The 27,838-nt window shown below is 44.6% G+C and overlaps 1 protein-coding gene across 3 annotated transcripts; it reads left to right on the top strand.

Moving 5' to 3' along the window:
• Positions 1 to 208: 208 nt before the first annotated feature.
• Positions 209 to 27,693, top strand: MAEA (macrophage erythroblast attacher, E3 ubiquitin ligase). 3 transcript variants are annotated; one of them, XM_039347611.1, is made up of 9 exons: positions 209 to 345; positions 10,034 to 10,216; positions 13,570 to 13,773; positions 16,994 to 17,116; positions 19,593 to 19,669; positions 22,099 to 22,207; positions 24,306 to 24,439; positions 25,001 to 25,196; positions 26,228 to 27,693. In XM_039347611.1, the coding sequence occupies exons 2-9, from the start codon at positions 10,109 to 10,111 to the stop codon at positions 26,321 to 26,323; spliced, it is 1,047 nt and encodes a 348-aa protein (XP_039203545.1). In that variant the 5' UTR covers positions 209 to 345; positions 10,034 to 10,108; the 3' UTR covers positions 26,324 to 27,693. The 3 variants fall into 3 exon arrangements, with proteins under 3 accessions (XP_039203545.1, XP_039203544.1, XP_039203543.1); XM_039347610.1 differs by lacking the exon at positions 209 to 345 and adding an exon at positions 448 to 577 and having other exon boundaries at positions 10,017 to 10,216; XM_039347609.1 differs by lacking the exon at positions 209 to 345 and adding an exon at positions 448 to 577.
• The last annotated feature ends 145 nt before the right edge of the window (positions 27,694 to 27,838 follow it).

Here is a 27,838-nt window from a genome sequence, read left to right on the forward strand (position 1 = left end):
GCTCGATCCCTTCGGGCCGAGTTGAAAAAGCCGCCTTGCGATCCCTTCCCAAGCCACGCCCACTCTCTCCATGCTCTAGCTCGGATTGGCCGACAGGAGGACGCCCCCCCTCTCCACCCTCGTGCAGTGGTTCGGTCCGAAGTCAGCAGCCTCCGCCCGTGGCTTTAAAACCCCGCCCCTCCCTCTCGTCCAATCACGCCGGCGCTCGCAACGGCTTCTCGGGCTGTCCTCCTCCTCCGACGAGCCGTCCCATTGGCTGGCGGGTCCCAAACGGAGCCTACCACTCGGGCTCGAGAAGAAGGGGGGGAGCAGCGGTGTTCGGCGGCTTTCTCCACCTCCGCGCGGGTGAGGCGTCTCCTGTCGGAAGGACGCGGACGGGCGTGAGGGGGGGCGGGGGCGGAGGGGAGCGGCGGGGAGGCGGAAGCGGCGCGCGACGGCCGCGGGGGCTGCCGGGAGAGGCCGGACGCGGCGCTGTTGCCGCGGCGGCGGCGGCGGCGCTCGGCCCAAGATGGCGGTGCAGGAGTCGGCGGCGCAGCTCTCCATGACGCTGAAGGTGCAGGAGTACCCCACGCTCAAGGTGGGTGCCCGCCCCGCCCCATTGTCTCCCCTCGGAGCCTGGAAGGGGCCGCGCGCCGCCTCGCCCCCTTGGCGGGCAGGGAGGGAGGGAGGGCGAGGCTGTTCCCCCCCCCCGCCTCGGGGCTCTCGAGTGGGAGGACCCCCCCCCAGAAGGAGGGTCTCCACGCCGAGGCTGGACTGGGCGGAGGGGAAGGCGGGGAGGGGGAAGAAGGAGGCTCCGGGGCTGTTGTGAAGGGGGGCGTTCAGCCCCCTCGCCCCACCTTTATCTATCTATCTATCTGTCTATCATTTCTCTCTTCTATGTGTTTATCATCTCTATCTCTATTATGTCTCTCATATCTATCTCTATCTTGTATTATATCTATCATCTATCTATCATCTCTCCATCTGTCCATCCATTTCCATAATCTATCTATTTATATCTATTTATCATCTATATCTTTTATTATATCTATCTATCTCTATCATCTATCTCCATCTGTCCATTTCCATAATCTATCATCTGTCTATATCTATCTCTATCTTGTATGTATGTATATCTATCTATCTATCTATCTATCTATCTATCTATCTATCTATCTATCTATCTATCTATCTCTATCATCTATCTCCCACCTGTCCGTTTCCATAATCTATATCTGTCTCTATCTATCTATCTATCTATCTATCTATCTATCTATCTCCATCTGTCCATTTCCATAATCTATCAACTGTCTATATTATCTATATCTATCTATCTTGTATATATATCTATCATCTATCTCCATCTGTCCATCCATTTCTATAATCTGTCATCTGTCTCTATCTATCTATCTTGTATGTATATCTAACTCTTATCTAATCTGCAGAGAGGGGTAATGCTTCTCTTCTCTACAACAACAACCCTGTGAGGTGGGCAAGGCTGAGGGAGAAGGGCCGGCCCAAAGACCTCCAGTTGTCTTTCGTGCCTAAGGCAGGACTAGAACTCACCGTCTCCTGGCGGTTGGCCCAAAGTCGCCCAGATGGCTTTCACGGCTAAGGCGGGACTAGACTCCCAGCACCCGGCGATTGGCCCAGGCCCAAAGTCGCCCAGATGGCTTTTGTGGCTATGGCAGGACTAGAACTCGCAGCCGCCTGGCGATTGCCCCAAAGTCGCCCAGCTGCCTTTTACGGCTAAGGTGGGACCAGACACCCCCCCCCCCCCCGTTCTCACTCTGCTACAACTGAGTGTACTCATTTTATTTGTTTATTCATAAAATTCATTGGCCGCCCATCTTGCCATAGTGGAATGCTGGCAGGCTTAGAGTTACATCTAAGCCGAAACAGAAAAAGTTAAAAACAAACCTTAACGACTATTATCCTCTTAATAATGAAATAGCAAATTAATTGTGTTTGTCACAGTGCTGTCGGACTCGGCTGTGTAATGCTTTGTGTGTGGGGGGGGGGAGATGGCTGGTCTGAAAAGCCTTTTTGGCCTTTCGTGTTTTTATGGAAAGGAAACTTGTTATTAGCCTATCTGTCCTCTAAATCCGAGGTACCCCAATTCACCTGGGAATTCCTCCCCAGTTGAGGGCCTTGAGACTCTGAAATTACTGCTCTGGAAACCATTAGCGTCTCTGCTGAGGGTCACAGCGATGGATCCCTGGTGCAGCTTTCTGAAGCTGATAATTCACATGATAATGGCATTTCTGCAGTCCAGTCACCTTCACCTCCAAAGGCTGCTTTTAATGATCATGTTCTGCAGAACTAATAGGTTGTGATGGCGCTGTCTCCCAAGGGACATTGTTACAGCTGGAGTCCTCCCCCAAAACCATACATGAGATTTAAATGTATTTAGCAACTGGTCGTCTAAAACTATCTGGAGTTGCACAGCAATCACCTACGGGGGGGGGGGGTGGGGGGTGGAGGGGGGGGTTCCAACCTTGGCAGCTTTTAAGACCTGTGGACTTCAACTCCCAGAATCCCCCAGCCAACCGTGCTGAAGTCCACAGGTCTTAAAGTTGCCAAGGTTGGGAACTAATGTTCAAGATGTATGTATCTATTCTAAAACATTTTTTTCCCTTGCTCTTTAGCTAGAAAGGTACATTTACTACCAACCAACAATAGATAACAAACTTTAGGGTTCTAAAGAATTGAGCCTCACTTGATTAAAAATGGAATTGTTAGGAATAAAAAGGCTCAGAAGTGGGGATAGGAGAAAGGACTGGATGATGACAGTATCAACTTATTATTATCATTATCATCATCATCGCACAGTCAGCCAGATGTTCAGACTGGATTTGGCATTTTGTTTACCTATCGAGTCCTTACCCAGGACCTGGGATAGGCAGATGTGGATGTTTAATGGTATTACAGGTATCGGTGCAGGATGGAAGCAGTTCCTAGTAAGGCCGTCTTTTGCAATTGACTAATGGCGAATTTGTCAATGCCAATGGGGTTCAAGTGGTGCTCCAGTTGTTTTGGGATTGCACGCAAGGAGCCTATGACTGTTGGTACTACCCTTGCTTGCTTTTGCCACAGTCTTTCTATTTCTATTTGTAGGTCTTTGTATTTTGTTATATGATGATGATGATGATGCGTTTGGGCTTCTTTTCAGCATATGGAGTTGAAAGCCTACAACGGGTCTTCAAACTTGGCTCTTTTAGGACGTGGACTCCCAGAATGCCTGGCTGAGGAATTCTGGGAGTTGAAGTCCACAAGTCCTAAAAGGGCCAAGTTTGAAGACCCCTGGCATACAGTCATTCAGGTATATCTAAGCTACCAGCCTTCCGACTGAGTGAAGCCCATCCCTAGAAAGGGATGGGATATGGAAGGAAGTGGAGTTTGGGCAGCAATAGTGTTTGATGGGCAGTGGGAGAGAGAGAGAGAGAGAGAGAGAGAGAGAGAGAGAGAGAGAGAGAACACTAGCGAACTGTCTCAATTCCTGCTGATTTGCCTCTTGGAATAATATGGATCACATTGAACTAATCAAATCTTACAGAGGCAGGACTAGTTTCTGCCTCCCCAAACAGAGACAGCTCAAACCACCAGACGATTTCATAACAGGGCTGGGAAGGATCAATGTTATCAAGTAAAATATGCCAAAGGAATTCCACCTTTTTTATATTCATGTAAGGAAGTAATTGAAAAAAGCTGATTCCTCCCCCCACTTAAGCGTATGCTTCCCCTTTCATTTTTAACAATCATGTATAGCCTGTTTACACGGTAGGAATAGAAATGAGCGTTAGATTTTTAAAGATCTTAATCATCATTATTCACATCTCCAGCAGTGACTGATTTTCAGAATACTGAATCCAGATAATTGAAGTGTATTTCAGACTTTTCTTAAGATGATTTGTGATGGGTGCAAATAATATTAACAATTAGAAATTACCTGTTTCTAATTATTAGAATATGAAATTCAGGAAGCAACGAACTGAAATATCTTTGTTTGCTTTTTCTTAATTATAGTAACATTCCTGTTTATACAACATGGACTTTTCTCTAGGCTACCTTTATTTACAATATTCAGCCATATTGTAAACATCCTCCTGTACTCAGAAACCCAGGAATACATAATGTGATCCTCATATATTTTGCTGGCTTTCTAGTAGCTATATTTACCTTCTAATTTTGATTTTGTTATACGTTACTCTAGGAATTCTGCACAAAAGAACTGTCTAGAAATTAGATAATATAAAAAGGAAACATGGGATTTAATTCTGAATTACTACTGGTAGCTGTTACAGTTTGAGTCTTCATTTTCTAAAAAAACCCAAAACACTCAAAATGGCTCCCAGCATTAATATATTACAGTAAAAAAAAAAATTCTAGTATCAGTAGCAAATAAGCAGGTTAAAATAGATTTGTTAAAAAAAACCCCACACAAGTTACATAAGAGTGTTATCCCTATTTCAGTTTTAATGCAACTGACAGTGAAATACAATTCTGTTGATTTGTGCGATGGAATCTCAAACATTTGAAGCATCCTTAAACACTGAATGGTTTCTCTGAATAAAGTGCATAGAAAAGGACACGGATTAAAGTTCCTTCAGGGGCAATCTCTTGATGACATGTTTTAGGGCACTTTTAAGTGATAGTACAAAGTATGTTAAGATAACCAAATGTCACGCTGTATGATGCTATTATAAAGGGTAGTGGAAAGCTATTAGTATCTCTGGAAACTTGTCAATTTATATTTAGCAGAAATCAAAGTAATATTTATTAAAAAAAACTTTTGTATGTATGTGTGTGTACATACATACATACTAGGAGCAAAATTTTTATTTTGACCTCAGGAATTAATTTGGCTATAAGCAAGCTTATGGATACAATGAGGCTTTTTCATTCATACATTAATAATAACAATAATAATAAAATTGGAAGAGACCTTGGAGGTCATCTAGTCCAACCCCCTGCTCAGGCAGGAAACCCTATACCAGTGGTTCTCAACCTTTCTAATGCCATGACCCCATAATACAGTTCCCCATGTTGTGGTGACCCCCAAGTGAGTGTGGCCACCAGTAAGAGGGAGTAGGACAGCTAGGGAAAAAGATGGCGGACAGCGTGGTTTGGCGACCCCCGTGAAATGGTCATTCGACCCCAAATGGGGTCCCGACCCACAGGTTGAGAACCACTGCCCTATACCATTTCAGACAAATGGCTGTCCAGTCTCTTCTTAAAAACTTCCTGGGTTGGAGCATTCACTGCTCTGGAGGCAGGTTGTTCCACTGCTTAATTGTTCTAACTGTCAGGAATTTTCTCCTTAGTTCCAGGTTGCTTCTCTCCTTGATCAGTTTCCACCTGTTGCTTCTAGTCCTGCCTTCAGGCACTTTGGAGAATAGCTTGACTCCCTCTTTTTGGGGGCAGCCCCTGAGATACTGGAAGGCTGCTATCCTGTCCCCCTTCGTCCTTCTCTTCATTAAACTAGACTAAACAATTCCAGCAATATACATAAGGGTTAGGTTTTATTCATCTCCAGTAAGTAATATATCTGTGATTTTATGTAGGTCAGTGTGTCTAAACAAACTGGTTTAACAATAATATCTGGGCCCATCGGCCCAATTGACAAACATTTTGTCTTCTATAGTTCTGTTGTGTCTCCTGATCTAATTAGACCTTTAATCAAGCTTAATAGAAAATAATGGCATACAGTTCAGTGTAATTGTGCTTCCATGCCGTCAAACTTTTAAGAATGTGATGGGATCGTATTACGTCGGTCTTTAACTCCTGCAGTTTGCATAGAGGTTTCCTGGATTGTTTGTCCCTTTACTCAGTACTATTGGGCCAAAATATTCAGTGAAATCCCCTCAAAATGCCATTGGGTGGGTGGCCATTAGTAAGGGCCATTTATTGTGTAGGGCAGCGTTTCCCAAACTTGACCATTTTAAGGCATGTGGACTTCAACTCCCAGAATTCCACAGCCAGCGTTGCTGGCTGTGGAATTCTGGGAGTTGAAGTCCTCATGCCTTAAAATGGTCAAGTTTGGGAAACACTGGTGTAGGGCAAGATAATCAGTCCGGCAGCTCTAGAATATTTTTTCTACATCCGATTGTAATTCAATACTGCCTTGTTGTAGAAATGAGTTGCTTTTTCCCAGACTGGCTGGATATCAATTACATCATCAGTATTTTGAATTGTGCAAAGCCTGTCCCGTAAATCCTGGTGTCGCTTTCAAATAATCCTGGCACGTCTTGCTCAAAATTTAGGAAAAATGGGAAAATCTCAGTCCTGCATGTAATGCCTCTTTGCCCAACAACAACAAAAAAAAAAAGTGATGCGGCCTTTAGTTGCCAAAAAAGGTTATTAACTCTTCTCGTTTAGATTTCTTTTTCTTGTTTTGGGGAGTACGATCTGTGGCTTCCTTTTGATCTTTTGGGAGGTTTGGATATAATCGATCCTGTGATCTTTCTGAGATTCCAGGCTCTTTTGTGCTGGTTCCCCTTTTCTGGATTGCTCCTTGGAGGTAGACAACAAAAGACAACCGAAACTCTCTGTGCTTGGAGGGCATCAAAACATAATCATGAAAGTTTGTCGAAATATCCTCCTGCCCTCTCTTCATGCCCCCTCCCAGAGATCAAGATGGGGTTACCTTGAATGCCTTCTTGTGGAAATGGACTTTTGTCTCCTAGGCCAACCTTTTGGGCACCAGGTTTGGTTCTGTTGTTGTTGTTAGTTGCGAAGTCGTGTCTGATCCATCGCGACCTCATGGGCAACGTTCCTCCAAGCCTTCCTGTCCTCTGCCATCTTCTGGAGTCCATTGAAGCTCATGCCTCCTGCTTCAGTGACTCCATCCAGCCACCACCTTCTCTGTCATTGTCCCCTTCTTCTCTTGCCCTCCATCTTTCCCAGCATCAGGCTCTTCTCCAGGGAGTCCTTCCTTCTCCTTAGGTGGCCAAAGGACTTGAGTTTCAACTTCAGGATCTGGCCTTCGAAAGAGCAGTAGGGATTGATCTCCTCTAGGACTGACCAGTTGGATCGCCTTGCAGTCCAGGGGACTCGTAGGAGTCTTCTCCAGCACCAGAGTTCAAAGGCCTCCATTCTTTGGCGCTCAGCCTTTCTTAGGATCCAGCTTTCACAGCCATACGTTGCAACTGGGAATTTCCCACCAGTTCTGTGGAGTTTTTCCACGGACCGGAGAGTGTGTGGTTTTGTGTGCTGCCTGCATCCCACGGATGGGGCTTTGCTTCTTTGTGTGGACCGGTTGCTGGCCTGTCGCGGACCGGTACCGGTCCATGGACCAGTGGCTGGGGACCCCTGCCCTATGCATTTCAACATTGATGTGGAGTTGCTGGGAAGAACTAGCTAGCTAAGGGGCAGGTGGATGTGTTCTCCCAATTAGATTTTGTTTTTCAATCTGCCTCATGTGAAAATGCTACTGCAATCATTTTTTAAAATGTTTTCATATTTGTTTTCGTTGGCCAGATTGATCAAGCGTTGATCCAGCTCCTGCTCGTTTCAGGAACACTTTCGGAATATCCATTTTCAAGCAGCTAGAGGCAATCCTATTAATTTCAGCGTTAATATGTTGTCTGTAGATAACATATTCTCTTCATTATCCTAATTTCAGGCTACTTACCTGAAGTTACCTGCGTGGGTTACAGGTTTTCAGATTACACGCCTCTGTGGATTCTACAGTTGTATTTGTGGGCTGTCTCACGGTAGTGGTAATAGCCAGGGTGGATAATACTGGTATACACCCTGTTGGTTTTCCGCAAGCTGCTTAAGACCTGGCTTTTCTGGCAGGCCTGGGGTTTATAAAATCCGGCCCTGGATGAATGTTACTGTATTGTTTGTCTTGTTAAGTTTTATTGTGTTTTTATTGTTAGCCGCCCGGAGTCCTGCAGGAATGGGGCGGTCTATAAATTTTAATATATATATATATATTATATTATATATATATATATATATATATATAATATATATATATATAATTAAAATTTATAGACCGCTCCATTCCTGCAGGACTCCGGGAGGCTAACAAAAAAACATTTATATATATATATATATATATATATATATATATATATAGAGAGAGAGAGAGAGAGAGAGAGAGAGAGAGCTTTTCCCACTATATATATATATAGAGAGAGAGAGCTTTTCCCACTATATATATATATATATATAGAGAGAGAGAGAGAGAGAGCTTTTCCCACAACAGGCCCTGCTACTTTGAGCTCTGATGCCCTCGTTCCTCAAAATGGATATTCTGGTTGGGTTGTAAAGGGAGGAGATCAATCTGAAGTTTATTCATTCTGGTTTATGAACTACCAATGAAAGATGCTGCTTGATAGTATTGCAGTTGGAGAAGTCTGAACCAAACCTCTAGAGCAGGGCTCTTCAAACTTGGCCCAAACTTGGCCCAAACGTGTGCCTGGCTGAGGAATTCTGGGAGTCGAAGTCCACAAGTCATCAAAGGGCCACGTTTGAAGACCCCTGCTCTATATTGATGTAATACCATCCCATTATGATGCGAAGGTTGAGCAGCTTAGATTAACTCCAAAATTCTGAGGCATGATTATTTTTTTATCTTGAGAGAAAGGATCTGGCAGCAGGTGTTGTCAATTGATTGTATTTTGGTATGTGAATGAGGTATTATTATTATTATTATTATTATTATTGAGGATCATCGCACAGTCAGCCAGATGTTCAGACTGGATTTGGCATTTTGTCTACCTATCGAGTCCTTACCCAGGACCTGGGATAGGCAGATGTGGAGGTTTGATGGTATTACAGGTATCGTCGCAGGATGGAAGCAGTTCCTAGTAAGGCCGCCTTTTGCAAATGACTAATAGCGAATTTGTCAATGCCAATGGTGTTCAAGTGGTGCTCCAGTTGTTTTGGGATTGCACCCAAGGAGCCTATCACTATTGGTACTACCCTTGCTTGCTTTTGCCACAGTCTTTCTATTTCTATTTGTAGGTCTTGTATTTTGTTATCTTCTCCAGTTCTTTCTCTTCTATTCTGCTATCTCCAGGCACTGCCACGTCCATTATCCAGACTTTTTTGTCTTTCTTATCGACAATTGTTAAGTCTGGGGTGTTATGTTGCAGGTGCTTGTCTGTTTGAATTCTGAAGTCCCAGAGCAGTTTAATTTTATCATTTTCTATGACTTTCTCTATTTTATGATCCCACCAGTTTTTTTTATTATTATTATGATTATGATTATATACTACTACTACTACTACTACCACCGCCCAGGGCATTCATTAAATAGATGGTAAGAATATTCCATTTCAGTTCACAGGCTTGTGGGAAAACATGTCACTTTTTCCTTATCTTCAAAAATACTGTTTATAGAAAACATACATTCAGTGAGTACTTGGGGGACTGTTGTTTCTTATTCCCCCAACTTCCCGGTGACATAAACCTGGATTGTTATTTTGAGGAGTATTTTAAGCCAATGAGGCTGTAGATAAGCTGCTGTTATATTTCTCATTTTCTATTATCTGCCAATTTCAGATAATAACTGGAATAACTGGAACACAGGTGCCAGTGCTAAGTCTCTTCATAATCCTTACTCTTTCTAACATAAATCTGTAGTAAGATAAGATAAGATAACCTTTATTGTCATTTCTTTTTACTGTGGGCACAACGGCACACATCAAAAATGAAATTTAGTTGCCCGCTCTCAAAGTGAAACCCATACAAGACACACACCTAAACATACTATGTACAACAAATGAATAGACCCACACCCCTACCTATACATAACAAATAAATATTAAATACTGTCCATCTTGAATAGATAACGGAAGGAGGAAGCTTGAGAGTTCACAAGGTTAACGCTGTATGGAATATAGTATCTGTGAATGTGAACATAATTACAAATAGCTTGATAACTCTTATGATTTCTCACCTGAAAAATAGTATATATGAATGCTTTAAATAAATTCATGAAATCTGGACAGTCCATGCTAAGCAATTGTCAATGAAAGATAACAAACCAGGCTCGAAAGAGTATTTCCTATAAACAACAATAGGTGGTTTGTTTTTGAAGGTACCTTATGAAACATTGAACAAACGGTTCCGGGCTGCCCAGAAAAATATCGATCGAGAAACGAGCCACGTGACCATGGTGGTGGCAGAGCTGGAGAAGACCCTGAGCAGCTGCCCAGCTGTGGATTCAGTGGTCAGTCTCCTGGACGGCGTGGTTGAAAAGCTCAGTGTCCTGAAACGGAAGGTAACGTTTTCCCGCCTCCTTTTATTGTTTGGGTTTTTTTCCAGTTCTCTGGGAGTTTTCAAGACAAAGAGAATCGTTGTTTTGACACACTTACATCTTTATTGCACGTACTGCAATCTTGGGTGACTGCTCAGTGAAGGAATCCAGCCCGTCAGCTCACTGGAATCAGAGTTTACTTTTCAGTAATAAAAAAGCGATCCGCGATGTGCCGGTTCTTGCTTAAGATTTTACATCGTTCCCAAGGCCTGCAAAATCCCCCGAGTTTCCGGGTGTTTTTTTTTTTTTTTTTTTAAAAAAAAACAGCAAACCTTAAAAACGTTTTAAAAATAAGCAAAACCTTCCAAGATCCGCGGTGACGCTCTTTGCAACGCAAGGTATTTATTTATGTGCTGTAACTTCAGAATGGCTTTATTTTTAATAAATTCCATTTTATTGGCACAATAGCACAAGAATTCCTGCTGCAGGGGTTGCTGATCTTCCACGCCAGGGGAACTTTGAGACATTGCTCTGGGATTAATCCAAAGTGGGATTAATCATGCATCTTGAGTCTGAAAAACAGGCCCTTTACACAGCCTCTTTGCTGCTTTAAGCAAATGATTGAGGAAGTATGATGTCTCCTAGCCCCTCCCCCCCTCCGTACTCAAACGTGTGTTTTCCTGGGATTGTGTAATTACAGTAGTGGCCAAAATTGTGAAAACCTTTTGGGGAAAGTGTATTCTTGAGGTTGGATGGCTAATAACACCACTTTTTTTTTGGAGTAGTACCATAAAATTATATATCAATGGAAAGATCATTTAATCGAGAATGTAATGCAACATAGTTTGTTCAATTATCTGTACTGTATTCTATGAAAAGTTGTAGCCAAATAACCAGAAAAGGGAAGCACAACTTGCTCAGGTTGATCTCAGGTAGCTTTCCTTCCTCTGATTGTAACCAATGAGCACGAGTGTTTAGAGAGCCAATCGGGTGTCATCTTGTTTTGGCCATGAGCCAATCAGATCACAGTAGGGATCCATTGATGGATGTCACGGATTGAAGCTGAGAAGAGGACATTTGTCAGTGTGTTGTGTGATCGCTGTCAAGCTGTTCGGGGTTTTTTGTGTTCTTTCATTGAGTGAGCTTGCAAAACATCATAAAAGTAAAGTCATGGTGCAAAGAGTTGACCGGTCGCCCAGAAAGCGATGTAAAATGGTATTATTAAGTGAACGAGGCTACAGTTATAAAGAAATTAGAAGAAAAAATGGGTGGAAACTTAACCAAAGAGGGCATTTCTACTGTACACTTTTCCCAAAAGGTTTCCACCACTTTGGCCACTACTATATTGTGTGAGCCTACGAAAAGCTGCATCTTCTTAAGGTTTTAGCCACAGCGAACTGGGTATTTTTTTCTTCTGTCTTTGGATCTAAACAATAGCACATCCCTAGGAAAGGCCACGTAGAGCAGCGGTTCTCAACCTATGGGTCGCGACTCCATTTGGGGTCGATCGACCACTTTTCGGGGGTCGCCAACGGCGGCGATCTGCCATTTTGTCCCCTCTGGGGGCGCCGCGCATGCGCATAACGTTTGTGTGATGGGGGTCGCCGTCACACAAACGTTGAGAAACGCTGACGTAGAGGGAGAATGAAAGTTTTGGATTTCCTAGAGCAGCGATTCTCAATCTTCGTGTGACGGCGACCCCGTCACACGAACGCGGTGTGCATGCACGGCGGCGCCCCCATGCACGGCGCGCGTGCACGGCAGCGCCCTCTGGGGGGGAAATGGCGGATCGCGTTGTTTCGCGACCCCCGTAAAATGGTCGATCGACCCCAAATGGGGTCGCGCCCCATAGGTTGAGAACCGCTGTCCTAGAGAAATCATAGAATCATGGGGCTGGAAGGGGCCTTGGAGGTCTTCTAGTCCACCCCCTACCCAAGGCAGGAGACCTTATTGCATCCTAGCGTTTAAATGGTGGTTCCATCTTTTGAAAACTTCCAGTGACAGAAGCAAAGGTAATTGGAAACCACGGGATTATTTTGCTTTTCTAGAAGATTAAGGTGCACTTTTTAATGACTCAATGGTGAAAATAAGCATGGATTCATATGTATCTTTCATTAGTCGGGTAGTTCCTTGCCCGATATCAGCTTGTTTTAAGGCATAATGTTCTATTAAAACCCACGAACATGCCCCATTTCTTCTGGATTACCCAACAAACCACAGACTTCAATAAAACCGTGTGAGATCGGGAAGGGTGTCATTGTTTTTCTCCTACACAGAGGCCCAGTGAGTTTCTGTGACTGAGGGGATAAGAGAAAAAATGGGGTAAGTTGAAAGGTATTGATTACTCAGGTAATCTGTGTTATGCTACAATTCTTAGCTTCCCTACGAAAGGTTTGCATACCTCGGGCGCATAGCAATGGATTTTTCCCTGTGCCTTCATTGCTGCAAGCCTATGCATCAAGAAATGTTCGCAACATTACGGTTAGAAATGGCTGGGATGTTGCTCAATTTTGTGTGACTGTCGCCTGCTGGCTGGGGAATTCTGGGAGCTGAAGTCCACTCATGAGATTCCCAAAGGAGCTTTAAAAACCTGAAATATCTGAATTTTATTCTCCAAGGTCCCTTCCAGCTCTGTTATTGTGCTATTCTATCTTCCTCCCTCCCTCCCTCCAAATTTCTTCCCTCTCTCCCTCCCTCTCAGATTGAACAACCATTCATCCAGAATGGCTTAGGGTCTCCGGCTTGAGCAAGGGGCTGGACTAGAAGACCTCCAAGTCCCTCCCAACTCTGTTATTCTGCTGTCCCTTCCTTCCTTCCTTCCTTCCTTCCTTCCTTCCTTCCTTCCTTCCTTCCTTCCTTCCTTCCTTCCTTCCCTCCCTCCCTCCCTCCCTCCTTCCTTCCCTCCCTCCCTCCCTCCCTCCCTCCCTCCCAGATTGGACAGCCATTCGTCCAGAATGGCTTAGGGTCTCCGGCTTGAGCAAGGGGCTGGACTAGAAGACCTCCAAGGTCCCTTCCAACTCTGTTATTCGGTTAGTTCAGGGGTGTCAAATTGCCAGCCCGCGGGCCGGACGCGTCATGCCGAAGCCGCGTCCACCCCGGCTCCATCAATGGGGAAAAAGTTGCAACATGTCGTGACACATCACGTGACGTGGCAAGTTTGACATCCCTGGGTTACTTCATCTGAAAGTTCGCTAAGGTTGAGAATCACAGTGTGTTTCTTTAGTGTGTCTCTCAGTTCTCTGCTAGACTTTATATGGGCCATGAGATGTGCAAATGCACGTGGCTCCCTTCATTTTGCAAGATTAATTGACTGCTTTGTGTCTAGAAAGTCCTATGTTAAGATAGGACTGAATAACTCTTCTCCCCCCCCCAAATAGGCTGTAGAGTCGATCCAGGCCGAAGATGAGAGTGCGAAGCTGTGCAAACGCAGAATCGAGCATCTTAAAGAGCACAGCAGTGACCAGCCAGCGGCGGCGAACATGTGGAAGAAGAAGCGCATGGATCGCATGATGGTGGAGCACCTCCTGCGCTGCGGCTACTACAACACCGCGGTGAAATTAGCCAGGCAGAGCGGCATTGAGGTGGGTCCTCTTTTCAGAGACTAGAAAGTGGCAAGGATCACTTTCAGTTGTTTTGTTTTATAAAGGTTTCTAAGTGCAAGGAAGTGTTTATACTGAACAGGAAGTACGGAATACACACACACACACACACACACACACACACACACACACACACACCCTGAGGTGGTGTGGCAGGAAGTGACAGCCAGGCTATCTTGAAATCCTTTCTAATTTTTTTTGTACACCGTGGTGCTCGGATAACTTTTAAGCCAGTTGTTTCACGTTCATTCTGTACAGTTTGTTTTCCTGCGTATGAAGCATATTTTCAGTTTGGCCGGAATCGATGTATTTATGTATTATTTTTAGAATGGCATACTCTGTTCCCGTACAGTGAATTTTTCTAGTTGATTCAGCTTTGCTTAATTGGTTCCTCCTAATGTTTTCCGCAGCGCAAACTAATCATTTAAGAATTCCGCTACAAAGTGGATTTATTTGAAGATTCCCCCTTCCACACGGACCGAATGTGGAATAAAGGATTTTTCTTTTAACACTTCATAGTTGGGGATTTTTTTGAAAGTTGAACTGAAGGGTTCAGAGTTTTTTTTTTTTTCACGTTCTGTACAAATGTAATAAGCAAGTAATATTTGCAATAGAACATTTGCCCTGGGAAAATTAATTCTGGGCTGTCACAAAACAGCTCTTCATTTCCTGTTATGTTTAAACTATTCAGTCAAATGGAATTCTAACGTGCAATTTATAATCTTGGCTTAATCACCAGAGCTAAAGGAATGCAGGCAGAGGCAATAGTTTAGTTCTGGATGCCATCCCTTAAGTGGGTTATGTGCATTGGCTGGTTGGAATTGCACAAAGATTATCCTGACTCGGTTCCTCCCCTCTACAATGACTGCAGTTGCTTTCTTACTAAGGGATGGCCTTGATCAGAAAACACAAGAGCCCTTTGTTTCCCTGGATTTAACACAGGAATAATAATAATAAAAAACCCTATATCTTTCTAATTTTTATCTGTCAAGCCTTTCAAGGAATGCAGCTTCAGGAAACGGGAACCCCCTGGGATTTCTGGAAAGATCTTGATCAATAATAGGGCATTATAATAGAAATCGCGAAAGCCCGCTCCAACAATTCTCTGATTCAGCTTAAAACTCTATAATTAAGGCACAATTACTCCAAGTCTTTTTCTCATGTTGCCTTTCTCCTCTGGTCTTGGGAATCTTTTTGTTTGTTTGTAATGCCCCCCCCCCATAACAGTCTTGCTCCATCCGCCATGTTCTCACAACCTCCTAGGCCAGAGATATATAACCTTGGCTCTTTTATGACTTGTGGACTTCAACTCCCAGAATTCCTGAACCAGCCATGCTGAGGGGAAAGGGAGAGGTTTCCAAGCTGAGCCATGCTGGATCAGGAATTCTGGGAATTGAAGTCCACGAGTCACGAAGGGGCCATAGTTCCCTCATGCTGGCTCAGGAATTCTGGGAGTTGAAGTCCACGAGTCATAAAAGAGCCAAGGTGGCCTACCCCTGAACTAGTGGAATGGCTTGCCTTCAGAAGTTGTGAGTGCTCCATCACTGGAGGCTTTCAAAAAGAGACTGGATAACCATTTACCTGATATGGTATAGGGCAGGGTTGGCAACCGTGGCTCTTTTATGATTTGTGGACTCCAACTCCCAGAATTCCTGAGCCAGCCACCCTGAGGGGAAAGGGAGAGGTTTCTAAGCTGAGCCATGGTGGCTCAGGAATTCTGGGAGTTGAAGTCCACGAGCCATAAAAGAGCCAAGGTGGCCTACCCCTGGCCTAGACATATCACCACGCTTGGACTCCCCCGTCCCCAGCTTCTCTGTCCCCTGTTGTCATGGGATGCACCATCTCTTCCATCCAGACATTCAGGGTTGAGACACAAGGAAAGAGAGGAAAATAACAACTGGAAACAGTGCCGTTATTATTGTAGAAAGGAGAGGGACTAGCTCCTTGCTCCCAGGGAATAATCAGGATTATATGTTAGCAACCAGACTATACCCAAGACAGTTGGGATGTGCCAGGAAGCCATCGGCTTCATGGCTGTTTGTCCTTCGTTGCGTAGGAGGTGTGCAGGATCTGGTCCAGCCATTGGTCGTCTCCTTGCAAAGGGATTTCCGGTGCTGCGAAGTTAGCGGTCACCCCAGGGTCTTTTGCTGGGCACTGAGCCCACAGCTGTGAAGATTAGCAGGCATTATAAAATTCGACACAGGTGGTCCTCAATTTAAATTGAGCCCCACATTTCTGTGACTAACCGAAACGTTCGTTAAGGAAGTTTGTTCCCGCTTCACCATCTCTCTTGTCAACCCGTTGTTAAGCGAATCACGGCGGTTGATAAATTGGCAGCCCCGTTGTTAAGCGAATCTGGCTTGCCCCTTGTCAGAGGGTCACAAAAGGGGATCACGTCACACACACACACACACCCCAGGACATAAATATGAGCCAGTGGCCAAACGTCTGAATTTTGATCACGCGAACCAGACGGTTGCAGCAGTCGTGTGAAAACCGGCTGTAAGTCCACTTTTTTCGGTGCTGTTGTAACTTCGGTCACTAAACGGACTGTTGCTAAGTCGGGGACCACCTGTGCAGGAGCCACACAGGGCAGGGTCTGGCCCCAAGTTGAGGGGATCTCATTGGTCCTCCCCGTCGGCAAAGGGATTTCCCAGAGACTCCAGAGATTTCCGGTGTTGCGCAGTTAGCAGTCCTCCCAGAGACTCCGAGAGCCGGGCCCAACTGATTTGTGTTTTGTGACGATTAAGAGGCGCTCAGATATTGGCTGCACTCATGGGAAGTGGGAGCTGTGAAGCTTCCTGACGTTGAGGCTTGGGCGCTATTTGGGCATTTACTCAGGAGGTGACCCATTCCAGCCAATTCAGGATGACTTCCCTGAATTGGGAAGCTCTGGAGAAAGGCTCCCCAATCTTTCCCTCTCTCCCACCGCCCCCTTTCGCCACGTTCCGATTTCTGCTCTGAACAAAAATCTTCGGTCGTGCGGCTCCCGCAGCGTTTCCATAAACCAGTGTTTCCCAACCTTGACAATTTTAAGGCATGTGGACTTCAACTCCCAGAATTCCACAGCCAGCGTTGCTGGCTGTGGAATTCTGGGAGTTGAAGTCCTCATGCCTTAAAATTGTCAAGTTTGGGAAACACTGCCATAAACGTACGCGGTGCGATTCTCAAGCGGATCATTTGTGTTTTCCTGCTTTCCCAGGACTTGGTCAACATTGAGATGTTCCTGACTGCCAAAGAAGTAGAAGAATCCTTGGAAAGACAAGAAACGATGACTTGTTTAGCTTGGTGCCATGACAACAAATCTAGGCTCAGGAAAATGAAGGTACAAGGGGAACTCAAGATGGGTGGGGAATATTGGTCACTTTAACAACCGTCTCGCTTAGCAACAGGAAATTTTGGGGCTCGGTTCTGGTCGTAAGTCGAGAACTACCTGTAATGGCATGCCAAAACCTTCCTGCTCCTTTGCTCCGGGGATGCCGGTCTCTCTTCGGCCAGTTTTGTGGACAAGAGGCTGAAGCGGAGAGCGGCTTTTCCCTTCAGCTCTGGACAAAATGCCGGGCAGAGGTCAGATCCAGAGTGATTCACAGCACACTCTCTCTCTCTCTTGCTCCCTCTCTCCCTCTCTCCCTCCCTCCCTCCCTCCCTCCCTCTCCCTCCTTCCCCCTCTCCCTCCCTCCCTCTCTCTGTCTCCCTCCCTCTCTCTCCTCCCTTTCCCTCCCTCCCTCTCTCTCCCTCCCTCCCCCTCTCTCCCTCTCCCTCCTTCCCCCTCCCTCCCTCTCTCCCCCTTTCCCTCCCTCTCCCTCCCTCTCTCCCCTTTCCTCCCTCTTTCCCTCTCTCTTCCTTCTCCCTCCTCTCCCTCCTTCCCCCTCTCCCTCCCTCTCTGTCTCTCTCCCTCTCTCTCCCCCCTTTCCCTTCCTCTCCCTCCTCTCCCTTCTTCCCCCTCCCCTCCCTCCCTCTCTCTCCCTTTCCCTCTCCCTCTCTCCCTCCCCCCTCTCCTCCCTCCCCTCTCTCCCCTCCCTCCCTCCCTCTCTTCCTCTCCCTCCCTCCCTCTCTCTCTCCCTAACTCTCCCCCTTTCCCTCCCTCCCTCTCCTCCCTCTCTCTCCCTCCCCCTCCCTCCCTCCCTCTCTCTCTCTCTCTCCCTCCACCACCACCACCAAAGTCCATGAACTCCAAGCCGCGGGAGTTGTAAAACCTGCTTTACAAGAACGTAATATAGCTAGCTGCATGCGATAGCTAATTTATTTATTTATTTATTTATTTATTTATTTATTTATCTATCTATGAGACTTATATACCGCTTTAAGTGCAAGCACTCTCTAAGCGGTCTACACCAGTAAGCAATGTATATATACATTTACATTGCCCCCAACAATCTGGGTCCTCGTTTTACCTACCCCAGAAGGATGGAATTTCCTACATGCCACCTACGGGAGTGGCCAAAGTTGTGGAAACCTTTTGGGAAAAGTGTATTTTTGAGGTTTGATGGCTAACAACACCATTTTTTTGGGGGGGGGAGAGCGGTACCGTAAAATTATATATCAATGGAAAGATCATTTAATCAAGAACGTAATGCAACAAAGCTTGTTCAATTATCTGTACTGTAGCCTATGAAAAGTGATAGCCAAATAATCAGAAAAAGGAAGCACAACTTGCTTAGGTTGATTTCAGGTAGCTTTCCTTCACCTGATTGTAGCCAATGAGCACGAGTGTTTAGAGAGCCAATCGGGTGTCATCTTGTTTTAGCAATGAGCCAGTCAGATCACAGTAGGATCCAGTGATGGACGTCACGGATTGAAGCTGAGAGGAGGACATTTGTCAGTGTGTTATGGGATCGCTATCAAGTTGGTTGGGTTTTGTGTGTGTGTGTGTGTTCTTTCATTGAGTGAGCTTGTAAAACGTAATAAAATTAAAGTCATGACTGGTCGCCCAGAAAGCGATGTAAAATAGTATGATTAAGTGAACGAGGCTACAGTTATAAAGAAATTAGAAAAAAAAATGGGTGGAAACTTAACCAAAAATAGCATTTCTACTGTACACTTTTCCCAAAAGGTTTCCACCATTTTGGCCACGACTGTACTGTGTGAGCCAGTTGCTTAGAGCCCAGATTTCGATCCCAGGACCACGTGGGTCGTAAACACCGCACGTTCAGTGCCATCACAACTTTGATGACTGAAAGAGTGGTCAGGGACCCCCCCCCCATATCTGGGAAGAGGAGATTTGGGGTCTTATTTAGTGTTGAAAAGTGTTAAGGGAATTAGTCACTTGAAGCTACTTTTTTGGGGGGGAAATAGCTCACCTACAGATAATCCTCATCCCCGGAGTCTCCCTGTTTGAGTTTTGCCAAGTCTTCAGGTGTTCTTGGCTTCCTTAAAAAGGTGAATCAGGATTTGTTTCGATACTGTGATAAAACAGTATCAGGAATAGCTTAAAAGTAAATTTTGAAGAGCCTTCTGAGAGAATTACCGAATGTTACATCTAGGTAACATTTCAGTTGGAAACTGAACAGAAGAGTTGAACAAATGTGTGAAAATTGAACTTTGTTGTAATAAAGTTTTAAAAGAAAACAATGTGGATATATAAATGTTGTTTTTTTAAAAAAATAAAGCATTTGGTTATGAAGTAACATCAAATTGCATAAAGATATTTCATGGCGTTAATTTTGAATTTGGCCCTAAATATATTCAGATATCGTATTGCTTTTGAGGTAAGTTACCCAAATAAACACAGATAAAATTACAGATTGAGGGTCTAAATCTTGCTATGGCCTGTCTTAAGATTTGTTTTCTTTTCAATTTAGAGTTGTCTGGAATTCAGTCTAAGGATTCAGGAGTTCATAGAACTTATTCGACAGAACAAGAGACTGGATGCTGTCAGGTACAATGAAACATACATGCACGTAGGAAAGCGAGACTGTAAAGACATGCCCGAATTGGGCACGGAAGATTATTTTTAAAAGATACTACATTACAGGTTTGCCGTTTCAAAATTGTTACCAAAAGTAGTTATATTTTCTTTAGGAGAGTTTTCCATGTACATTTGTATAAAAGTTCTATAAAAAGAAGATTAAAAACTAACAAAAATTAATACAGAGAGGAAGGAAGGAAGAAGAGAGAGAAAGAAAGAAAAAAAGAAAGAAAGAAAGAGAAAGAAAGAAAGAGAGAGAAAAAAAGAAAGGAAGAAGAGAGAAAAAAGGAAAAAGAAAGAAAGAAAGAAAAAGAAAGGAGTGAATGAGGAAGGAAGGAAGGAACTTGGAAGCTTCTTCTATTTCTTTTTATCTTTTCTTTTTGCATTTTTGCCCCTTTTTGCTGCAAATACAAATGCAGTATAATTACAAACATTATCTTTTACTCTGTGGTTACCAAAAAAAAAAGCTTTTTCCTATTATCTAATGATTTGTATTTTCTAATGGTTTCTCGTCATCAAAACCACAAATTGAAAGTTCTTTTTTTTTCTGTTTTATGCAGAAAAGGGATTTCCAGTCAGCAATAGAGGGAGGGAGGGAGGAAGAGAGAAAAAAAGGAAGGAAGAAAGGAAGGAAGGAAGGAAAGAGAGAGAGAGAGAGAAAGAAAGAGAGAGAGAGAGAGAGAGAGAGAGAGAGAGAGAGAGAGAGAGAGAGAGAGAGAAGGAAGAAAAAGGAGTTATTCTCTTATTTATCAGTTATCCTCTCCAAAGATCTGGAAGAAGAGTGGCGTCTTTGAAACCCCATCAGAGTGGGGAGCATTTGAATTTTAGGGGGAGCCTCACCCCAGAGGACAGGCACTGCGGCAGAAAAGTCCTGCTGCCAAGGTCCCGATAGATGCCATTATTTATTTGATGGAGCCCGAAGCGCGCCAGCCTGGCCAGATCGAACCAGTCGGGCAGATACTACTGGAGACGGTCACTCCCGCGGGTAACCAGGTCCCGTGCCATGCTGGAAATCGTTTGGGAAGTAGCCGAAAATAGAACTGCCAGCGTGATAGCGCTACTGTACAAATCCACGGTGTGATACTGCAGTTATCGTCATTCTGTCTCAAAACTGCACACTGGGAAAAAAAAATATTGCAGAGAAGACTCATAAAAACTGAGGAGGCGCGATGAACTCCGGCGCTTCTTAGCTTAGAGAGGAAGCAATAAAGGAAGACGAATCCCAGTGGCAACGGCAGAAACCGACAAGAGAGTCAAAAGATCGATAAAAGGAAACATCTCTTGGAGTTGTGCCGTCGGATGTGGTTGCAGCTATCCATTTAAGTGGCTTTGAACAGGGTTGCAGCAAATATTAATGGAGGATTTGATTTTCCAGCGGCTATTTCCCTTTAGGCCTGTGTACTTGTGAGCTTCCCGAATGCATCTATGGCAGTGTTTCTCAACCTTGACCATTTTAAGGCATGTGGACTTCAACTCCCAGAATTCCACAGCCAGCATTGCTGGCTGTGGAATTCTGGGAGTTGAAGTCCACATGCCTTAAAATGGTCAAGGTTGAGAAACACTGATCTACGGGGTTGTCGTTCTCTGTTGCATTGGATGGAATTTTGGCCTGATCCAAGTGGACTCTGACGTTACAGGCATTAGCTATCAAACTTAATGTCCACCCATCAAGGATTAGGGAAGATGCTGGACTGTGCAAATCTGTACATGAGCAATTACTTATTTGCACACTTACAGGATGTTATAGGTCAGAGGTCCCCAGCCTTTTGGGCACCAGGGACTGGTTACGTGGAGAGAGGTTTTTCCGCGGACCGCAGGGTGTGTGGTTTTGTGTGCTGCCTGCATCCCCAGATGGGGGTTCGCTTGTTTGTGCAGACTGGTTGCTGGCACGCCGCGGACCAGTACCAGTCCACAGACTGGGGGTTGGGGACCCTTGTTATCGATGGCTCTAGTCCAGAGGTCCCCAACCTTTGGGGCACAGGGACCGGTTACATGGAGAGAGGTTTTTCTACAGACCGGAGGGTGCGTGGTTGTGTGTGCTGCCGGCATCTCATGGATAGGGTTTTGCTTGTTTGTGCGGCCCGGTTGCTGGGGACCCCTGCTCTAGTCAACTAATTCTGAGCAGCCTACAATGCCCCAGTACCAAATTAGGATAAAAGCAGCAATAGAAGCCAAAATTAAAAACAAAAGACATATATTGTAACGTAAAACAGGAGGTCTGCTGTGAAGAATAAGATCAGTTTTATTCTGGAGACTGAAACTGATTCATTAACAGGAGGGACGTTCACTCCCAGGGGCCGGCACGCTTCCATTCCAAAATAAAGAAAAAAGAAATCAGAAACCTGTGCAAATGAAGAATGTGGCAAAGGAAACCCTGTTCTGTATGTCTTGAATTTCAGACACGCACGGAAGCATTTCAGCCAGGCCGAGGGGAGCCAGCTGGACGAAGTGCGGCAGGTGATGGGGATGCTAGCTTTTCCTTCCGATACTCACATTTCTCCTTACAAGGTAGGCTGCTCTGCCTTCAGTTTAAAGGGGGGGGGGGTATGTGAAGTGGCAGGTTAATACGGCTCATTATGGCAGGTTAATTTGGGCTGGCCTCCACAATTAAAACCGAGACAAGCCTTTTAATCCTCCGCCATGTGCGTGATCCTTTCTGTGACAACCTGTTTTCCATCATGGCCACTGAGAAGTTTGATTATCACGAGTCTTAAGGTTGGGACACGATAAAGGGGAAGAGTCGTAAGCATGTTCAGACCTGCATTGTACCTGCAATCATCTTGGGCGTCCGTACCCTGTTTAGACACAGGCAGTCTTTAGACACTTACGACCACAATCACATCCTGAAGTTCTGTTGCTAAGTGAAAACATGTGTTAAGTGAGTTTTGACCCATTTTACGACTTTCCTTGAGGCAGTTGCTAAGTCAGTGGTTCTCAACCTGTGGGTCAGGACCCCATTTGGGGTCGAACGACCATTTCACGGGGTTCGCCAAATAACGAGTCCGCCATTTTTTCCCCCTTTTTCTTAGCTGTGCTACTCCCTTTTATTCTATTGGCTTTCAAAAGCCAATAGGAATTGTCCAGGCTGTCTCTGCCCTGCTGAGCCCGCCAAAAGCCCCAGTCTGCAAATGGAGCTGCACCAGTTGAGTAGTCCTCGACTTACGACCGGTTGGGAGTCGCAGCATTAAAAAGGTTGAGAACCACTGTGCTAAGTGAACGCTGCAGTAGTGAATCCAGCTTTGACTTTGCTCGCCAGAAGGTCACAGAAAGGGGATCACATGACCCCGGGACACGGTCATCAAGGTGAGTCAGTTGCCAAGCACCTGGATTTTGACCACGTGACCCCGGGGATGCTGCAGTCGTTGTAAGTGTGGGAAAACGGTCCAAAGTTGTAACTGTGAATGGACTGTTTTAAGTTGAGGACTACCTGTGGTTCCTTTGCTTCTCCCAAACACCTTTTTGTCTATCGCAGGATTTGATGTGCAGGAGTTGGTTTGGCTACAAAAATTTCACCAAATTTCAGTCAGTTGAAGCAAAATGCTTCCCGGGCACTGTGGGATCTCTTCAGACCATACAAATCGGTCCCATCCAATTGAGTTGATTTCCTCTTAGGAAGCTGGGGCTGCTGAGCCAGCGGCCCACTTAGGGCTGCTGAATTGCAGCCCCCCAGTCTGGTTTGTGCCCAGCTGCGAGTCAGCTTCTTTTTCCTTTAGAATAAAGAATTTGGGAAGAAATCTCTTAAATGTGGTGGGGGGGGACACAATTTTTCAATAGCAAATGGATGCAGGGAACTAGTTCGACCTATACAGATGGCCAACTTCTTCTGGATTACTTTTGCAAGACAAAAATTAAAAATAAAAATAAAATAAAATAGGAGATTGTAGCCCTTTCCTGACTAATAACCGTTGTAATATTGTAAGCTGTCCAGAGTTATCGTGTGGCAAGATGGGCGGCCAATAAATTCTACAAATGAATAAAGATAAATAACAGAAGGCAACTTCTGTACTGAACTGATATTAATCACGTGTTTCTCTTCAGGACTGGGCGGAAGCGTTTTGTAAGAAAAGCCTAGAGCCAACTTTTAATATATAAATATATATTTATATATTATAAAGATATGAAATATATTTATTTGGTCTTGTGGATACAGTGCAGGTGGTCCTCGACGTAACGGCAGTTCATTTAGGGACTGCACGAAGTTACAACGGCAGTGAAAAAGGTGACTTAGGACCCTCACTTTTGACTGTCAGGGGTCATATGATCAAAATTCAGACGCTTGGAAACTGACTTGTACTTACGACGGTGGCAGTGTCCTGGGGGGGTCACGTGATCCCCTTTTGCCACCAGCAAAGTCAATGGATAAGCCAGATTCACTTCACAATCGTCTGACTAACTTAACAGATGCAGTGACTTGCTTAACAATGGTGTGCAAGAGAAGTCGCAAAACGAGGCAAAATTCACTTAACAAATGTTTCCCTTTGCAGCATAAATCTTGGGCTCAACTGTTCGTATCTCGAGGGCTGCCTGTGCATAATTTTATATTTTAATAGTCTGAAACTGCGCTCTCTCTCTCTCTCCCTCCGGCTTTTTATTTCCTTCTGCTCAGGATCTTCTAGACCCTGCTCGGTGGAGGATGCTAATCCAGCAGTTTAGATACGATAACTACAGATTGCATCAACTGGGGAATAACTCTGTCTTTACCATAACACTCCAGGCTGGGCTTTCTGCTATAAAAACACCGTATCCTTCCACGTGTATTCTTTGGTCTTTAAAAAAATTATGCCTTTTTTAAAAAAAAAAAATGGACTTGACTCTTTCCTAAACTGCCGTTTGACAAATATGCAACGATAATAGCCACTTTTAATTCAAACAGTCATCCAAGCGACTGGCTTTCGTGCTTTGCATGCCACAAAATAAATATATATATTGGAATGTGAAAAATGCAAGCTTGGAGATGAACGTTTCCAAGATTACGTTTCCTTGTAATGCTCTCGATCAAAATTCCAGACGTCTTTTTTTTTCTTTTTCCATCGAGTAAAAAAGAACCGATCTGAATAATACATGCTATCAAATATTCTAGGCGCCTTGAAGATACCTCAGCTTTTAACGTTGCTTCGGGGATCAGGGGACTGGGCAAATTACACACGCCTGGTTGCTGTTGATAGGCCCAAATTGGGGGGGGGGGAATATCTCATCATTTCATATTAACCCTGGAGTTATCTGTGACAGCGGTATTTGTCTTATCGCTTTAAATATTTTCCTATTATTATTATAATGCTTCCTTAACTTGTTTTTAAACAGGCAGTGTTATAAAGAGGATGGCAGTTCCAAAAACCCCGACTGCCCGGTGTGTAGCAAATCCCTCAATAAGCTGGCCCAGCCTTTGCCCATGGCACATTGTGCCAACTCCCGGCTAGTCTGCAAAATTTCAGGAGATGTGATGAATGAGAATAATCCCCCCATGATGCTTCCCAACGGATATGTCTACGGATACAATGTGAGTGGGGGCTCAGGACTGTCCTAATTCGAATTTGGCCTGGACCAGAGATAGGCCACCTTGGCTCTTTTATGACTGGTGGACTTCAACTCCCAGAATTCCTAAGTTAGCATGGCTGGTTCAGGAAATCTGGGTATTGAAGTCCACCAGTCATGAAAAGAGCCAAGGTGGCCTATCTCTGGCCTGAATAAAGTCTTAGATTAGATAACCTTTATTGTCATTTTTTACTGTGGGCACAATGGCACCCATTAAAACATGAAATTTAGTTGTTTGCTCTGAAAGTGTACACATACATAACAGACATTTAAACATACTATATACAACATATGTATAGACCAGGGTAGGCCACCTTGGCCCCTCATGACTGGTGGACTTCAACTCCCAGAATTCCTGAGCCAGCCATGCTGAGGGGAAAGGGAGAGGTTTCCAAGCTGAGCCATGCTGGCTCAGGAATTCTGGGAGTTGAAGTCCACGGGTCATGAAGGGGCCATAGTTCCCCCATGCTGGCTCAGGAATTCTGGGAGTTGAAGTCCGCCAGTCATAAAAGGGCCAAGGTGGCCTATCCCTGGTATAGAACTACACCCTTACATATGAGTAACATATGGATTAATCACTATCCATCTTGAATACATAACACAGCATTTAAAATGCCTTGGAGGTCATCTAGTCCAACCCCCTGCTCAGGCAGGAAACCCTATAGCATTTCAGATAAATGGCTGTTCAGTCTCTTCTTAAAAACCTCCAGTGTTGGAGGAGGGAGGGAGGGAGGGAGGGAGGGAGGAAGGAAGGAAGGAAGGAAGGAAGGAAGGAAGGAAGGAAGGAAAAGAATAACAGAATAACAGACTCGGAAGGGATCTTGGAGGTCATCTAGTTCAACCCCCTGCTCAGGCAGGAGACCCTGTACCATTTTGGACAAATGGCTGCCCAGTCTCTTCTTAAAAACCTCCAGTGTTGGAACATTCACCGCTTCTGGGAGGCATTTTGCTCTGAGACGTCTCTGATCTTTCTTCTTCTTCTGTGTTTTGTTCCAGTCCTTGCTTTCTGTTCGTCAGGATGACCGAGTAATTTGCCCGAGAACCAAAGAAGTCTTCAACTTCTCTCAAGCCGAGAAGGTCTACATTATGTAAACCCCCTCCTCACGCGCAATGAAGTGCCACTGGATTTTGACACAGTTTGTTCTAGCCGTGCCCTGTGGGAACAATCTCAAGTCCGGCAAAGAGAGCTGCGACTCGGGAGGGCCGGGAGAGGGTTAGGGTTGGGGTGGGAATTCGGATTTCTTGGTGGCATTTTTTTGTTTTCCCGTTGCGACCAAAGATCAGTGAGCAGAAACATAACTACTCTTGAGAAAGTGAGGAAGTGTGACTAAAGTTAAAAAAAAAAGAGAGAAAAAAAAGTTGCATTCGGAGGGAACAAACTTTGAATGCTTCGATTTTGTAAACCACGATTGGATTTTTTTTCTCAAACATTCATCCAGAAGAAACAAATCAGATCATTTTGCATAACAACAACAACAACAAAAACAACAACACACCCCACTTTTTAACTGTAGATCTCACTTCAGCTTTGGGTACACCCCCCCCCGTTTCAACCCATGTATGAAATGTTGTACGATTCGACGGGATTAAATATGCAAATTGCTAAGAGACGGCACCGGAGGGCTGGTTTTCAGCTCTCCCGATGCGTGTCAGTCCTGTGTTCTTGAGGACACGCAAGGGAGCGTGTGCCTGCACACGCCTTTCCCCTTCTGATGTGGTCACCGTGAGCCACACCACCTGGAAACACACTCCCTGCGTCCAGGTGTGCAAACACTTCATCTGTGTTAGCAAACACTTTTTTTGGGTATCGTCCGTCACGTTGCCTTTAAAAAACGGCCAGTCCTTGGAATCGATGCTTGATGGATGCTAACACAAGACAGAGAGGGGTTTATTGCCGTCTCTAAAATCCCTACAATTCAGTGTTTTATCAACTTTGGGAACTTGAAGTCCACCTATCTTCAAGTTCCCACGGTTGAGAAGCTCTGTCCTGGATACTTTTAAGAAACTTTTAAACAATTGCTTAAACACACAACTGGTAACATTGCAGGCACAATGTGTGCTGCTTGTTGGTCTGTCCTCCTTCCATTTGATCATAGTGTTAAGGACCTTTCGTTTATTAGTTACTACGTGCATAGGATTCAACTATCAAAAAACCATTTAGTGCTAACTGCCTTATTTTTTTGCTTTGAGAATGTATTCACATGAGAGAGGGGAAAAAAAATCAGCTGGTAACCTTCAGTGTTGGGGAGGTTTTGAAGAAGATGCCTTGCAGGAGAATTCTGTAATTTTTAAGGTATTCACAGCCGAAGAGGTTAGTCCAATTTTTAACCGCTACCAATCACATCCTCATCGTCCACCAGACATCCTCATTGTAGTAGCGACAAAACCCATATGATAGACTTTGTATTTAGCCTTTATTTTTGCATGTTGATGTTGATTAGCTAATAAAGACATTGCTCATAGCCCTCGTTTCTGCTCATTAGTTAAAACCGAAGTGTGTTAAAATGTGCTTTAAAAACCCAAGTGGTTAATGCAGTATTTTTTTTCCCCAGTAAAAAGGTGGATTACTGGAGTTTTATAAAAAAAAAAAAACTGGTTTTGACAAAC

Source organism: Crotalus tigris, unplaced genomic scaffold, assembly GCF_016545835.1.
Source record: "Crotalus tigris isolate CLP2741 ecotype Arizona unplaced genomic scaffold, ASM1654583v1 scf7180000018097.2503214, whole genome shotgun sequence".
In the NCBI taxonomy this organism is placed as follows: Eukaryota; Metazoa; Chordata; class Lepidosauria; order Squamata; family Viperidae; genus Crotalus; species Crotalus tigris.